General features: G+C 43.0%; 1 protein-coding gene across 5 annotated transcripts in view; it reads right to left on the bottom strand.

Annotated features, from left to right (window-relative positions):
- Positions 1–17,119, bottom strand: part of KALRN (kalirin RhoGEF kinase) — a 1,195,491-nt gene that overhangs the window by 307,039 nt on the left and 871,333 nt on the right. For all 5 annotated transcript variants that reach the window (XM_029605245.1, XM_029605240.1, XM_029605241.1 and 2 more), the window contains one exon: positions 1,714–1,960. In XM_029605245.1, coding sequence (XP_029461105.1) covers positions 1,714–1,960 — 247 coding nt within the window. The remainder of the gene's footprint in view (positions 1–1,713; positions 1,961–17,119) is intronic.

Raw genomic sequence — 17,119 nt, 5'->3', positions numbered from 1 at the left:
TCCAGTAATGGGAGCTTCAAGGGATCATTTTGAGCGATGTTTAAAGGATTCATCCCCTTGAGTCAGAGATAGGTGAAGGAGCTGAGGAGAGACAGCAGGAGGCTGGGCTCTCCGGGCATCAGGAAGGAAGAGGGTGTCTTGCCTCTCTTTTCCATTTGGGAGGTTGGAGTGGGAGCCAGTTGCATCCAGAATTGGGGGGGGGGGGGGGATTGAAGTGTTGGGTCCAAGAGACTGGGTGACCAATCAGTTGGTGTGTGCTGCAATTTGAGTGGGAGACGTGGGTTTAATTTTTTTCTGAATCCAGGGGGGTTTCAAAGGAGAAAGAACCTTTTCTGGAGAGCTGGGAGAGAATCCTAGAGTCCTACTCAGTTGGGTTGAGAAGAGAAATCTTGTGTGGATCTTGGTGTCTGTAACAGGGAGCCTACATGTTCTTGTGCACTTAATTTTACTGCCAACTGATTTCTTTACCTAGTCAGTAAACTTTGTTCCTTGCTTTGGAACACATCTCATGGTGTGTGCGTGGACTGTCCTTTTGGAGCAACTGAGTGTGATCCCCTGGGCCCTGCAGGTCAGCCTGTCCCCCATTACGCTGCACCGAGTGGAGAAATGCTCTGCAGTCTTTGAAGTGTGCCACCTTGTAAAGGAGGGTTGCACACATTTTTAGGATTTACTGACAGATGGGAACCGAAATCTGAATCCCCTTTCAAGGGCCAAGAGCTCTGCATAACACAAAATGGCCACAATCGCATTAAAGGAGTTGCGTGCCTTGGGGCGCAATAAGGCAGCAAAGCCACATTACTGGAGGAACATCTACTGTAATGTTAGCTTTTTATCCTTTTCATATATCACATTTTTTATATTACACAAACCCATCACAACAATAAAATAAAATACCAGGTTGGTAGAATACAAAATAATATCCCTTAACATTGTTGTGAAGCTTATTATATGTGCAAAAGGAAGCAAGCAAGCAAAAGCAAAGAAGGAGAGGTTTGATACAAGTGAAAACTACCCCTAGTACTCACTCCTCTGTCCTCTCCCCAATTAAAATGAAAATCAGATAAAAAGAAATAAAATGCAACATCTACCCCTATGTATTAGTGCTATCCCACTGGGGAACTCTTCAAAAGGTTGAGTAGTCCCTAAAGAGCTCTCAATCATCATTAAATAAAAGCATAAGTTATATGAGAGAGCAAGAGAGAGAGAGAGAGAGAGAGAGAGAGAGAGAGAGAGAGAGAGAGAGGGAGGCTAACTATAAGGCCCTCAACTAGATAGGTATTTATACCTCTATAGGAGGCCCACCTAGTAACTCAAGGTGAGGTTTGGGTATTAGTGTTGGGGTTAGGGGCCACATTGACACGCAGAGTGAGACGTATGAAAAGAACAGTACACTCTTGTGAAGATTTGACGTCCTTCGGAGTGAGGAAACTCACACAACAATGAGATTTGTACAATGTTCTCTCGACCTAGCTTAATGGACTCTCTACCTGGGTAACATGCATGCAAAAAAGGCCATTACACGAGCTGGCTATGTCTAAATACTGACCTCTCAGTTAACAAAAAGCACCCAATTAGGGGTCAGGAGGCACACACATGGAATCTTACGGCGTAAGACAATGTTATAACATTCATCATAGTTGTATGCATGCATAAAAACAATTCTCCATTCTTCTCTCATCTGGTTGCAGTTGGAACTGCCATCGCCAGGCCTACCTTTTCCCGAGGGGAAGAAGCACTCCATCTCCACGCTGCTGCGGGAGTGGGAGATGCAGAGCGCGCTGCTGGGGACCAGGCCTTCCTGGGGGGGGCTGCGGTCGGTCGTTCGCACCAGGCACCAGCTGGGTCTGTCGCTGGGCCTCTCCAGCAGTTCCACCGTCTGCCCCACCTGGATGCTGAGCTCCCCGCTGAGGCTGGCCGTGAAGTCCTGCAGCACCACCGTCAGTTCACAGCCGCCTGACAACTGCAAGAGAAGGGCGAGGGACATCAGAAAAGGGAGCAACGTCGGAGCGCGCTGTACTGTATCGGCCTGCTGTGTGTTTAAGTCCCAGCTCTGCATTTGAACATTTACTCCACAATACAAGATGCCTGTAAACCAGCATTCTTTTAAAATAATGCCCAGGAATTTATTTTGTTCCCGTGTAAACCATCGTGTGTCAACCCAGAAGATGATAACCTACTCCCTTAATAATAAAGTAGCATTTGCTTTACATTCGATCAAGTTTGTTACATGTGGACAGGAACTCTATCTATCACTCCCCATCCCTTCCAGCTGCTCTTTGACAGCTTTCCTAAGGGCCAGACAGCGTCTCTTGAGATATTGCTCGCCTGAAAAGATTGACTGGCAGTTGTCCAGAAGACTAAAATATGATGCAGGAGAACAAGGATTCCCCATATTTTGTTTCAAAAGGATCTTCACGGAAAGCAGTACCGCCTGCCCCTGAACTGCATTCTAGATCTGGGAGAAAGCCAGCTCCCTGCCCCCAGTAGCCCACCGACATAAATGTTAACTGCATTTTATAGCGTAACCAGATTTTTTTTTCTACAGATTTACAAGAAAAAGGGAAAATGAATCGAAAGAGGTCGATAGTCAAAAGGCATGCAGACGGATAACTGAAATGTTACCTGACTAAATGGCCTAAACGCTTATCCAGCTAGAATTTAGCTGCATAAGTTGGGGGCATTCTAGGGGTGGGTGGAGGCATTTTGGAGCAGAGCAGAATTAGCAGCATATGTTAATTGGCTAACTCTGATATTTGGAGTTAGCCGGTTAATGTATACGGCTAACTCTGGTTGTGCCTCTGACAGATCCTAAAGTTAGCCGGATAAACATATCTGGCTAACTTTAAGATAGCCTAGTTTATACGTGCTGCTAAAAATACCATGCTAGTTAGCCGGATATGCTCAGCAGCTAAATATTTCCCCCAAATAATTTGAAGTTATGAAATGGATAACAAAATATAGCAGGCAACATCAAGTCACGGTACCGAATCTCTTGATTCCTGGCTAGCATGAGGCATTAACCAAAGGCCAGGCGGTCTTATTTAATATTCAGCGACACATCACATGGGCCTGATCTATCAAGGGGTTTCTGGAACACTATCGATACGAGAGTCACCCCCTCCCACCCCAAACCTATGAGATTCAGGTCTAATGCAGTCTAGCTTTTGCTCAGCTAAATCAGCCAAAACACTCAATAGGCAGGTTTTAAAAAAATGTAACTTTAAAAAAAACAAATCCGAAGAGGCTTTCAATTACCTGATTATTTACCCCTGCCATGATCAACATTACAGGCTTTTAATGTGCTTCCTAGCCAAAATCTGTCAGTGTCTACTTTTTCTGTTTTCATGCTCATTTATAATTTTTTAAAACTAAAAATTACCCTTGGGTTTAAACACTAGTCAATCACGCCGCATGGAATGAACACAAAGTTTATTTTGGTTGCATTTAAGCACAGTCCATGAGCAAAAAAAAAAAGAAGAAAATAGGTAAATACGTTTTCAGCATTGGTGATAAACCTTTCCCTTCCTTTTTTATTTAAATGTTGACTTTACAATATAAAACAGATGAACAGAAAAGAATATCCCCTTCCATTGTTATGGCTCACATTCATGAGAGGGAAGTTTAAATACATTTTAATAACAATGTGGTTTCTCCTGACGCCTTGCATACCATCAGGGATGCAGGGGGCTGGGGATGTTTCTCCTGGGCTCAGCAGCTGTTTAATTTCGGGTTTGTTAGCGCAGGGGATAGCAGAGGCTTGGGAGATTTCCTGTAGTAACAGAGACCCTGGACCTGTTACTGCAGAAAGCTTAACGCATTGTTCATTTAGGGAAAAGGATCCGAGGATGAAAAGTTTCAAACTGGCGCGCGGGCGCACATGTGCGTGCATCGGCCCCTGCCTAGGGATGTAGGTATTTTATAACTTGCACGCATGTTATAAAACAGCCTAGCCGCGCGCATGTGCGTCAAACGTTAAGCGGGTGCATGCATATCTGTGCGAATGCAGCTTCTACCCCGTAAATAGGGGAATTTTAAAACAGGTGCGGGACAACGCCGTTCCCAGTTTTACCAGTTCGTCTCCAGTTCACCCAGTTAAGAGGCAGGTCCTCCAAACCCCCTCCCCCCCAGTTTGATAGCTTCACTCCCCCACTTAACCCTGACCCTTAAAGTCCTGCAGATCTCCCCATTTTTCTTTATTCTTTAACTTACATGTCATCCATAGCAGAATTAAAGGTACGTGCCCGAGGGGGTCTTGGCACGAGCCGTATCTCGTAAGTATTTGCACGCACATCTCTGTTCATTACCCCAAAACGCATATCTCAACGGCTTTCAAAATCCGCTCGGTGGGCACAAGGCCGACTTCTTCGCGCATCCCCTAATTGATGTGCGTGTCGGGCTTTTAAAATTCGCCTTTAAGTGAGAAACTCAGGACACAGGTCACCAGGCGTTTAAAGCAGAGGTTGGGAATGGTAAAAGGAGGCCAATGGGATTGTAATGTCGCCCCAACACATACAAATACAGAAGGTGAGTGGAAAAAAGAACAAGATTAGTCCACTCTTAAGTATAATAGACGAAAAGGCGCCCAGGAATACCATGAAGGCAATGGAGAAACACTGGAAAGCAAAGGGCACAAACGCTTGTAGCCTCAGCTGTAAAGTTCCAGATCTGCAGGCCCAAACGGTGGAGGTGGACTTGGGTATTGCTGCTATTACGGAAACATGGCTCAGTGAGTCTCATGAGTGGGATACGGCCATGCCAGGCTATATAACCTGTTGAGGAAGGAGAGGACCGAAAAAGGGAGGGGAGCAGCTCATGACAATAACAATATCCATGCAACTGAAATGCAGGGGGTATGAGGAAAGGAGGAAGCACTGTGGGCTGTCATAAAAAAAAAAAAAAGATGGTGGCGCTTCCATTTTCACTGGTGCGGCCTACAGATCTCTGAATCAGACAGAGGAACTGAACCAGGATCTGGCCAATGACATCCAAAAGGTGGGAAGAATGGGAGAGGGATTTCTTGATGGAGATTTTAATCTGCTGGAATCTGTCGGGAGAAAGGAGATTGTAGGTGCCCTTCAAGGTGTCCTGCTTAGACAAATAGTGATGGAATCCATGAGGGGAGGAGCGATACTAGACCTGCTGCTCACAGATGAAGACAGTATCTGTAGTATCTGGGTAGGTGCCCACCCTAGCACCAATGATTATCAGACGATATGGCTTGATATAGCGCTGTTCTGTTTCACGCTGTGGGAGGGTGTGGTAAATTTATGCAAATTACATCTCATAAGAACATAAGAAATTGCCATGCTGGGTCAGACCAAGGGTCCATCAAGCCCAGCATCCTGTTTCCAACAGAGGCCAAAACCAGGCCACAAGAACCTGGCAATTACCCAAACACTAAGAAGATTCCATGCTACTGATGCAATTAATAGCAGTGGCTATTCCTAAGTAAACTTGATTAATAGCTATTAATGGTTTCTCCTCCAAGATCTTATCCAAACCTTTTTTGAACCCAGCTACACTAACTGTACTAACCACATCCTCTGGCAACAAATTCCAGAGATTTATTGTGCATTGAGTGAAAAAGAATTTTCTCTGATTACTCTTAAATGAGCTACTTGCTAACTTCATGGAAAGCCCCCTAGTTCTTCTATTATTCGAAAGTGTAAATAACCGAGTCACATCTACTAGTTCAAGACCTCTCATGATCTTAAAGACCTCTATCATATCCCCCCTCAGCCGTCTCTTCTCCAAGCTGAACAGCCCTAACCTCTTCAGCCTTTCCTCATAGGGGAGCTGTTCCACCCCCTTTATCATTTTGGCTGCCCTTCTCTGTACCTTCTCCATCGCAACTATACCTTTTTTGAGATGTGGAGACCAGAATTGTACACAGTATTCAAGGTGCAGTCTCACCATGGAGCGATATAGAGGCATTATGACATTTTCCATTTTATTAACCATTCCCTTCCTAATTATTCCTAACATTCTGTTTGCTTTTTTGACTGCTGCAGCACACTGAGCCGACAAATTTAAAGTATTATCCACTATGATGCCTAGATCTTTTTCCTGGGTGGTAGCTCCTAATATGGAACCTAACATCGTGTAACTACAGCAAGGGTTATTTTTCCCTATATGCAACATTCTTGCACTTGTCCACATTAAATTTCATTTGCCATTTGGATGCCCAATCTTCCAGTCTTGCAAGGTCCTCCTGTAATGTATCACAGTCCACTTGTGATTTAACTACTCTAAATAATTTTGTATCATCCACAAACTTGATAACCTCACTAGTTGTATTCCTTTCCAGATCATTTATATATATATTGAAAAGGACCAGTTCAAGTACAGATCCCTGAGGCACTCCACTGTTTACCCTTTTCCACTGAGAAAATTGACCATTTAATCCTACTCTGTTTCCTGTCTTTTAACCAGTTTGTAATCCACGAAAGGACATCACCTCCTATCCCATGACTTTTTAATTTTCATAGAAGCCTCTCATGAGGGACTTTGTCAAATGCCTTCTGAAAATCCAAATACACTACATCTACCGGTTCACCTTTATCCACATGTTTATTAACCCCTTCAAAAAAACGAAGCAGATTTGTTAGGCAAGACTTCCCTTGGGTAAATCCATGCTGACTGTGTTCCATTAAACCATGTCTTTCTATATGCTCTACGATTTTGATCTTGAGAATAGTTTCCACTATTTTTCCTGGCACTGAAGTCAGGCTCACTTATCTATAGTTACTTGGATCGCCCCTGGAGCCTTTTTTAAATATTGGAACAAGCACCCAATTTGGAGAGAAGACACACAAAGATCAAAATCCTGGGTTTCAAAAATAAAGACTTTGTTAAAATGGGGTAGTAGCTTCAGGAGTAGCTAGAAGCCCTGGAGAAGATGGATGAATTAGATCAGCAGCAGGCTAAATTAAAAGGAGATATAACAAAGTCAATAAATCTTAATGTAAGAAAAGTGAATAAAAGGAAGAGGAAAACGAAGCCAATATGGTTCTCCAAAGAGTCTACTGAAAAAAATAAAGGCAAAAAGATCAGCGTTCAGAAAGTACAAAGGAACTCAAAAAGAGGAAGAGAGGGAAGACTATCTGGTGAAACTGAAAGAGACAAGGAAAGAAATCAGGAGAGCAAAAATTCAAGTGGAAGAAAGGATCACTAAAGAGGAAATCCAAGGTGACAAAACATTTTTCAGATATATCAGGGAAAGGAGGAGGGCTAGAAGGTGGTATTGTAAGATTAAAAGGAGAAAAGGGTCACTGTGTGGAGAAAGTATGAGGAAAAAAAGCAGAAATATTGTACTTCAGTTCAGTGTTCACTAAAGAAGACCCTGGAGGAGGTTGTTGCTGGTTGGCAGTGGGGTAGATACAATCCCATTTACAGAAGAGAGTGTTTGGGTAGAACGAGCAAAGCTAAAAGTGGACAAAGCTGTGGGGCCTGACAAGATACATCCCAGGATACTAAAGGAGCTCAGAGAGGTGCTGGCAGGTTCACTAAAAGAATTATTTAATAGATCTCTGGAAATGGGCATGGTGACGGAAGACTGGAGAAGGGCAATGGTGGCCTTCCTTCACAGAAGAGGGGGGCAGAGAAGAGGCTGGAAACTACAGGCTGATTAGCCTCACCTCGGTGGTAGAAAAACTAATGGAGACACTGCTGAAGGAAAAGATATCAACTATCCACAATTCAATGGGTTGCAGCATCCGAGACAACATGGTTTTACCAGAGGAAGGTCATGCCAAATGAATCTGACTTTTTTGATTGGGCGACTAGAGAATTAAATGAAGGATGAGCACTCGATGTGATTTATCTGGATTTCAGCAAAGTTTTTGACACCGTCCCACATAGAAAGTTCAAGAACAAAATGAGAAGCCTGGGAGTTGGTCCCAAAGTGGTAGAATGGATTACAAATTGGTTGACTGAAAGATGATAGTGAGTGGTAGTAAATGGATCTACTCTGAGGAGAGAAGGATGATAAGTGCCTCAAGGACTGGTTCTGGAGCCAACTCTATTTAATATCTTTATGAGCGACATACTGGAAGGATTAGAAGGAAAAGTATGTCTTTTTTGCAGATGACATTAAGATCGGCAACAGAGTGGTCATGCCTGAAGGAGAAGAAAGAATAAAAATGTGATCTAAGTAAGCTAGATGAGTGGTCGAAGGCTGGCAACTGGGATTCCATGCCAAGAAGTGCAGAGGCATGCATTTCGGGTGTAGAAATCCAAAGGAGCTGTATATGACAGGGAGAGAAAGATTGATGTGCGTGGACCAGGAAAGAGACCTCGGAGTGTCTGATGATGTGAAGGTTGTGAAGCAATGTGACAAGGTGGTAGCTCAGGCCAGAGGGATGCTGGGCTGCATCCAGAGAGGAATAACCAGCAGGAAAAAAGGAGGTGATAGCATCCCTGTACAGGTCCTTGGTAAGGTCTCACTGGAATACTGTGTTCAGTTCTGGAGACCGTATCTCAGAAAGAGTAGTAATAGGATGGAAGTGGTCCACAGAAAGATAACCAAAAAGGTGTGGGGCTGCGCCAAAAGACTTCCGAGATGAAACTAAAGGACCTAGATATGTATATCCTGGAGGAGAGGAGGGACAGGGTTGATATGATGCAAACTTTTAAAAACCTGAAGAGCATTAATGATGCATGAGAATAAAGCCTATTCCAGTAATAAGAAAGCTATAGAACAAGAGGACACAATATGAAGCTCTAAGGGGCTAGACTCAGGAAGAACATCAGGAAGAGTGGTAGATGCATGGAATGCCCTCCTGGAAGAGGTAGCAAAGATAAGAATGATCGTGGAATTCAAAAGGGCGATCCCTAATGGCTAAAGGATGGAAATGAAGAAAAGGAGTAACCAGTGTTAACTGCGGCAAGCTGTACAGAGTGGCAGTTACTACCCTTAGCAGAAGGCACAGAAAGATATCCTGATTGGAGCAACAGATGCTATGCTTAACAGAAGACATGGGGGGTAACCTGCACAGAGCAGCAGTTACTGCCCTATCAGAGCCTTTGTGAACACCATGGACTGGCGCTTTTTAATATATTTATAAATGATCTGGAAAGGGGTACGATGAGTGAGGTGATCAAATTTGCGGATGACACAAAGTTATGCAGAGCAGTTAAATCTCAAGCGGACTGTGATGAATTGCAGGAGGACCTTGCAAGACTGGAAGACTGGGCTTCCAAATGGCAGATGAAATTTAACATGGACAAATGCAAAGTGATGCATATAGGGAAAAATAACCCTTACACTAGTTACACAATGTTAGATTCTATCTTAGGAGTTAACCACCCTGGAAAGAGATCTAGGTGTCATAGTGGATAATACATTGAAATCGTCGGCTCAGTGTGCTGTGGCGATCAAACAAGCAAACAGAATGTTAGGAATTATTAGGAAGGGAATGGTGAATAAAACGGAAAATGTCATAATGCCTCTGTATCACTCCATGGTGAGACTGCACTTGAATATTGGGGGTAATTCTGGTCAATGTATCTCAAAAAAGATATAGTTGCACTGGAGAAAGTGCAGAGAAGGGCGACCAAAATAATAAGGGGCATGGAATGGCAGCTGTTCAGTTTGGAGAAGAGATGACCGAGGGGAGATATGATAGAAGTCTATAAAATAATGAAAGGACATGAACAAGTTAATGTAAATCGGTTATTTACTCTCTCAGATAATAGAAGGACCAGGGGGCACTCCATGAAGTTAGCAAGTAGCTCATTTAAAACAAATCAAAGTAAATTATTTTTCACTCAGCACATAGTTAAGCTCTGGAATTCATTGCCAGAGGATGTGGTTACAGCAGTTAGTGTAACTGGGTTTAAAAAGGTTTGGATAAGTTCCTAGAAGAAAAATCCATAAATAGCTATTACGGTAATTAATAAACAATAGTAGCTTGTGCTTATCTAATGTTTAGGTACTTGCCAGGTACTTGTGACTTGGATTGGCCACTGTTGAAAACAGGATACTGGGCTTGACGGACCCTTGATCTGACCCAGTATAGTATATCTTGTATTCTTATGTTCTTGTGAAGGTTCACCATGCACATCATATATGGAAAATTATTCAGGGTAACTTTTCTAACTTAACACCTCTTAGTGAATCTGTCCTATAGAGGTGTATGATGTGTGCCCGCTATCATTCTTGTTGAGTAAGTCTGAAATAAGAGAGATGCTTTATGTAGAGGGGCCACTAGAGGTCTCTGTTTAATGGCATTTCTTTTTCACTCCCAGCTAAGAACCGAACACTAACAGATTCTCCAGGATTTAAGAATGCAATGTGAGTAGAATGAGAGTTTAATCCACTCGTAAAGGATGAAATACATCACACTGACTTCTCTGAGATACTAGCCAAAAGAAGACCAGCATAGATGGCCAAGGAAAATCATTCCACGATACACAGGGGTCTAGATTTCAAAAGATTTCATTATGGCTGCAGACACAGAATTAAAAATGGAAAAAAAAAAAGAAGAGAAACCTTTGAAAACAAACAGAGTTTTCTGTTAAGACAGCAGGCAGAACAGCTCAGTCCAAAGCAATCTACTTTAAATGATAAGTCTGGAAATCTTCCATACAGGAAACCATTTGGAAGTGCAAAGGAACACTGCTGCAGTGTCTTCTTAACCTCAAAGTGTCCCAAGATCACAAGCCCGCATCCGTGCCCTGAGGGCACAGAACCGCAGGGCCCTCTGTTTTCAGAAGCAATTGAAGCAGATACGAAAAGGAGTTGATGGAGCTAAGGAACTCACCTTTGCACTCTGAATACTTTTTTTGCTGAAAAATGCACAATTTTATTATGTTTGGATTTAGATGTAGCGTACGTAATAAGCTTGCTGCCACAGGAAGGGGATCATTTGGTCACATGCTCGTGGATTTTTAAAACAGAACCTATAACTTAAATATTTAGTATCTATCAAAATGCATTATCTGCACAGTTCATGGAGGATTACAAAGTGAGTTACATGCATAAAATTTGATTGTAAGCCCTGTGGGGACAGAGAAATACCTATAGTACCTGAATGTAATCCTCTTTGATGTACACTTTGAAGTGCTGAAAAGCGGAACATAAAAATCTAAATAAATAAAATAAATAAGCAAAATGAGGACAGGCAGTATAAAACAAATTGAAAATAAAATCAAACAAGTAAAGGCAAAAAAAAGATGAATAAAGGCGATACCACCAGGCAGACAGCCATCAAGGAAATAATGCTGTCATTTCAGTGGCCTACAATAAGATAGAATGCCTTACAAGGATGACTCAGACATTTCCTGACCTAAGCCCTCCAAAACAAGGAAAGTGTGGATTCCACTGGAGATGGGTGGGCTTTGCCTTCCAGTACACTACAAGAATCTCTCAGTCATCCCTATGAAAGCCTGAAGGTTCATAAGGATGACGCAAAGGCAGCGTGAGGGAGATGCTTCTCTCTGCCACCAAACTGCACTGGAAGAACGCATTTAGGAGAGAGAGAAATGGTTAAAGAAGAGGGAGATTAGACAACTGTGCTCTGTCAAGCAGAAATGCATTCCCTTCTCCAGTCCCGAACAGCATCTAGGTCTGAAGTGGACTGGACAGCAACTTAACAAATATTTTGCTTCACTCCAGTCAGAAGGTAGGAAAGCCTGATACAGCAGCACATACCAAGCAGCATGCAAATCAGTTTCATGTCCAATGCAACAGAGCTAATTATTTATAGATCTGGAGCTCCATATAAATGCAACAACATTTGCATAGATTGTTGATTATCATCGGCTGTGTCCATGGGGAAGAGGGGAGAAGGAACAGTTTGCTCTCTCTTACTTAATTATAGCAAGGGAGATAAAGCAGATTGGCGGCAGATGGCCAGATATTACATGGTAATTAGATCATCATAATGGTCATTTAACTTTATACAGGTTATGATAACAAGTCGCAAGACTACGGAAACATACATGCAATATCCTCATAAATATACCCAAGTGTCCGACTCCTTGGCTGTCTACCTTTCTCTCCTCTTCTGACAGCATCAAATCTCTTGAGTTAACACTAGAACTGTGTAGGTGGCCATGAATAAGGGTTCTCAGCCAGTCCTCAGGACCCACCTAGCCAGTTAAGCTTTCAAGGTATCCACAATGTGTTATGACTTGTAGGTGTGTGGGCTCTGGGCCGAGGTGAGAGATGGTACTGCCCACAGGAAGGAGCCCTAAGAGCCTTACCGTCGGGAGGCGTGGTCTCAGCAGACACAGCTGTGGAATAGAGTCTTTATTAGAGAGGTAGAAAGGCACAGCCCACGGAGCGGGAGGTGCAGGAAATGTAGCAAGTTCTGAGCAAAGGTATACCCCGAGGGAATACCTCAGGTGTGGAGATCCAGTAGTGGCCCACAGAGCAGGGTACACCAAAGAGGTCTCTCCGTAGTGATGATGCAGTAGTGGCCTGCAACGCAGGGTATACCGGGGTGGTTCCTTACTTGGAGACGAGATGGTAGTGGCCCAGGGTACACCGGAGAGGATCCCACAATGAGGCTGGTACTGTTGTGGTTCCGTGGAGTCAAGGTACTCACAGAGAGGTAGTTCCAGGAGAGGTCCCGGGGAATGGGAACCAACAGCAGTCCAAGGCAGAAGGCCCTCCGAGGAGTGGATAGCCAGAGACGAGGAAGGGCCCCCGAGGAACGGGTACCCAGAGCATCTCATGCCGAAGTGCAGTGACTGGAACAGGAAGTCCGTGAGATTGAAGCAGATTCAGCAACGAGGGAACTGCTTGCTAACTCGTCAATAGTCAGGGTCAGCCAGCTTAAGTACAACAGAGTGAAGATGTCATCCGGAGGGATGCCCCCGAGGTTCCCGCCATGATGTGAACAAGACTAGCCCGTGCGTGCGTGCCTAAGTGATCCCAAAGGCAAGATGGCGGTCGGCAGCGCTCACGCTGTCCCGGGAACACCAAGCAGGTCGGCGGTAGCTGGCGGAGGCCGCCACTCTCCCTAATAAAGTCAAGGAAGCAAAGAAAGAAGTGAGAATTAGTGGTCGCAGCTCTCTGTGACCGACAGGCGTAACACAATGAATATGCATGATTTGGCAACTGGTATTCAGTGCCAAGAAGTGCAGTCAATCATCTGGAATGTGGTAATCCAAAAGAGCTGTATGTGATGGGGATGAAAGACTGATGTGCATGGACCAAGAGAAGGATCTTGTGGTGATAGTGTCTGGTGATCTGAAGGTGGCGAAGAAATGTGACAAGGCGATAGCTAAAGCCAGAAGAATGCTGAGATGCATTGGGAGAGAGGAATAACCAGAAAGAAAAAGGCAGTGATAATCCCCTTGTATAGGTCCTTGGTGAGGCCTCACCTGAAGTACTGTGTTCAGTTCTGGAGACCGTATCTCAAAAGGGACAGAGACAGGATGGAGGCGGTCCAGAGAAAGGCAACCAAAATGGTGGGGGGTCTTATGAGGAGAGGCTGAAGGACCTAAATATGTATATCCTAGAAGAAAGGAGGTGCAGGGGAGATATGATACAGATCTTCAGATACCTGAAAGATTTTAATGATGTACATACTTTAAACTTTTTCCGCTGGAAAGAAATCAGTAGAATTAGGGGTCATGAAATGAAACTCCAGGAAGGACGACTCAGAACCAACATCAGGAAATACTTCACCACAGAAAGGGTGGGGGATGCCTGGAATGCCCTTCCAGAGGAGGTGGTGAAGACAAAAACAGTGAAAGAATTCAAAGGGGCATGGGATAAAGACTGTGGATCCCTAAAGGCTAAAGGATGGAAATGAAGAAAAAAGTGCATGGGGGTAACTTGCTGGTACGTCGGTTACCATCCTTAACCAATAAACCTTGATGCTTTTGATGCAACTGAAACATTGCTCTCTGCTTCAATGATGGGGATAAAGGAGAGTTGGATTCAGACAACAACCGAGGGTCCCAACTTTTATGGTCTGGGGAACTGATAAGCAAAGGGGTAACATGCATGGAGGAGTAGTTACTACCTTTAACAGAAGGCATGGGATTATTACCCTTAAGCAATAAGCCTTGATGTTTTTAATGCAACTGCAACATCGTTCTCCACTTTGATGGTGGTGGGGTGAGGAGTAAGTGGAAGAGGAACTGGATTCAGATGACAACCAATACGGACCCTGACACTTAAGGTCTGGGGTACTGATAAGCAGGCATAAGGGAAAAAGCACAGAACTGCTTCTGTGGCCAATCCATAAGCAAAGCGCATCATGTTACACTGTCTGAATTTTCAAGAAGGCTTATTACCAAGTAAAAATGTTGCTAGCAGTTAATTTTTATGGGTTACCTATCAAAAGGTTTGGGGATAACTGCATTTATTTATTTATTTTATTTATTTGTTTGTTTTTATATACCGAAGTATTAGTGTTGGCCTTCACTCTGGTTTACATTTGAACAACGTTATACATAAAAATCAGAACATTATACATAAAAATCATGAGAGGGTTGTAGTAACAGCATGGAGCATGGATTATCCAGTGGGGATAATCACATGGCACAGCAGATTCTACCATAAAAAGCTTGCAGGGCAGATTGGACAGATCATTTGGTCCTTTTCTGCCATCATTACTATGTTACTATGAGATACATTTGCATACAATGGAGGCAGTGCATGCAGCTCTATCTTATGAATATTCGTTGTTGGTATCCTGAAAACCTTACCAACTAGGTGTGTCCTAAGGGCTCGGATGAGAGCCCTTGCACCAGCAGGGTCGGGGCTCACAGAACCCTGCACATCCTCTCTAGCCAGGAATTGTGCATGGGGCAGAAGAGGAGCAGAGTAGTGGGGGAGGACTGGAGATACACTGCCTGTACTGCTCTAGGCTGACAGATGATCCCCTTCTGCTTGGAGTCTTGCCATTGTTGCTGCTGCTGTTACCACTTTTTGCTCTTTCTGCTCTTACCACTTTTATGGAAATCTAACAAAGATGATGAGAGGAAGGTGGAGGAGGAGCAACAACAGAGAGATATGCTGAGTGGCAGACAGGAGGGAAATAAAGGAGCTAGCAATAGAGCAGCTTTAAACTAGAACAAGGGGGGAACCCACAGTCACTCAGCAGTGCATGGCTCGGAGCAATGTATCCTTGAAGGCTACTAATGAAACAGGAGAGTTAGGGCATCCCAACAGAGAGGTTCCAATAAAAGCAAACAAAGTCCATATGCCTATATGTAAAAAATCACTGAAGTTAATGATTTCCAAATTATCCCTAACAACTGAAAATCAGGTTGTTAATACAAGCAAAAACCACACTTTGAAATGTCTGTATGCCAATGCTAGAAGTCTAAGAAGTAAGATGGGAGAGTTAGTGTATAGCAGTAAATGATGAGATTGACATAATTGGCATCACAGACTTGGTGGAAGGAGGATAACCAATCAGACAGTGCTATATCAGGGTACAAATTATATCACAATGATAGAGAGGATCAATTTGTTGGGGGTGTGGCACTTTATGTCCGGGAGGGTATAGAATCCAACAGGATAAAGATCATTCAAAAGACTAAATGCTCATTAGAATCTATATGGGTAGAAATCCCATGTGTGTTGGGTAAGAGTATAGTGATAGGAGTATACTACCGTCCACCTGGACAAAATGGTCAGACAGATGATGATATGCTAAGAGAAATCAGGGAAGCTAACCAATTTGGCAGTACAGTAAGAATGGGAGATTTCAATTACCCCAATATTGACTGGGTAAATGTAACATCAGGACTTGCTGGAGACATAAAGTTACTGGATGTAATAAACGACTGCTTCATGGAGCAATTGTTTCAGGAACCAACGAGAGAGGGAGATTTTTAGATTTAATTCTTAGTGGAACGCAGGATTTGGTGAGAGAGGTAACGGTCGTGGGGCCACTTGGCAACAATGATCATCACATGATCAAATTTAAACTAATAACGAAGGGAGACAATAAATAAATCTACAACTCTAACACTAAATTTTCAAAAGAGAAACTTTGATAAAATGAGGAAAATAGTTAGAAAAAACTGAAATGTGCAGCTGCAAAGTTTAAAAGTGTTCAACAGGCATGGACATTGTTTAAAAATACAATCTTAGACGCGCAATCCAGATGTATTCCACACATTAAGAAAGGTGGAAGGAAGGCAAAACGATTACTGGCATGGTTAAAAGGTGAGGTAAAAGAGGGTATTTTAGCCAAAAAAAAATCCTTCAAAAATTGGAAGAAGAATCCATCTGAAGAAAATAGGAAAAAGCATAAGCATTGTCAAGTTAAGTGTAAAACATTGATAAGACAGGCGAAGACAGAATTTGAAAAGAAGTTGGCCGTAGAGGCAAAAATTCATAATAAAAACTTTAAAAAATATATCCAAAGCAAGAAACCAGTGAGGGAGTGGGTTGGACCGTTAGATGACTGAAGGGTTAAAGGGACTTTTAGGGAAGATAAGGCCATTGCAGAAAGACTAAATTAATTCTTTGCTTCCGTGTTTACTAATGAAGATATTGGGGAGATACCAGTTCTGGAGATGGTTTTCAAGGGTGATGAGTCAGATGAACTGAACCACATCACTATGAACCTGGAAGATGTAGTGGGCCAGATTGATAAACTAAAGAGTAGCAAATCACCTGGACCGGATGGTATGCATCCTACGGTACTGAAGGAACTAAAAAATGAAATTTCTGATCTATTAGTTAAAATTTGTAACCTATCATTAAATCATCTATTGTACCTGAAGTCTGGAGGGTGGTCAATGTAATCCCAATATTTAAAAAGGGCTCCAGGGGTGATCTGGGAAACTACTGACCAGTGCCGGCAAAAATAGTGGAAACTATTCTAAAGATCAAAATTGTAGAGCATATAGAAAGATATGGTTTAATGGAAAACAGTCAACATGGATTTACCCAAGGCAAGTCTTGCCTAACAAATCTGCTTCATTTTTTTGAAGGGGTTTATAAACATGTAGATAAAGTTGAACCAGTAAATGTAGTGTATTTGGATTTTCAGAAGACGTCTGACAAAGTCCCTCATGAGAGGCTTCTAAGAAAACTAAATAGTCATGGGATAGGAGACAATGTCCTTTCGTGGATTACAAACTGGTTAAAAGACAGGAAACAGAGAGTAGGATTACATGGTCAATTTTCTCAGTGGAAAAG

This window comes from Rhinatrema bivittatum, chromosome 6 (assembly GCF_901001135.1).
Source record: "Rhinatrema bivittatum chromosome 6, aRhiBiv1.1, whole genome shotgun sequence".
NCBI lineage: Eukaryota > Metazoa > Chordata > Amphibia > Gymnophiona > Rhinatrematidae > Rhinatrema > Rhinatrema bivittatum.
This window is presented reverse-complemented; position numbering and strand designations above follow the sequence as displayed.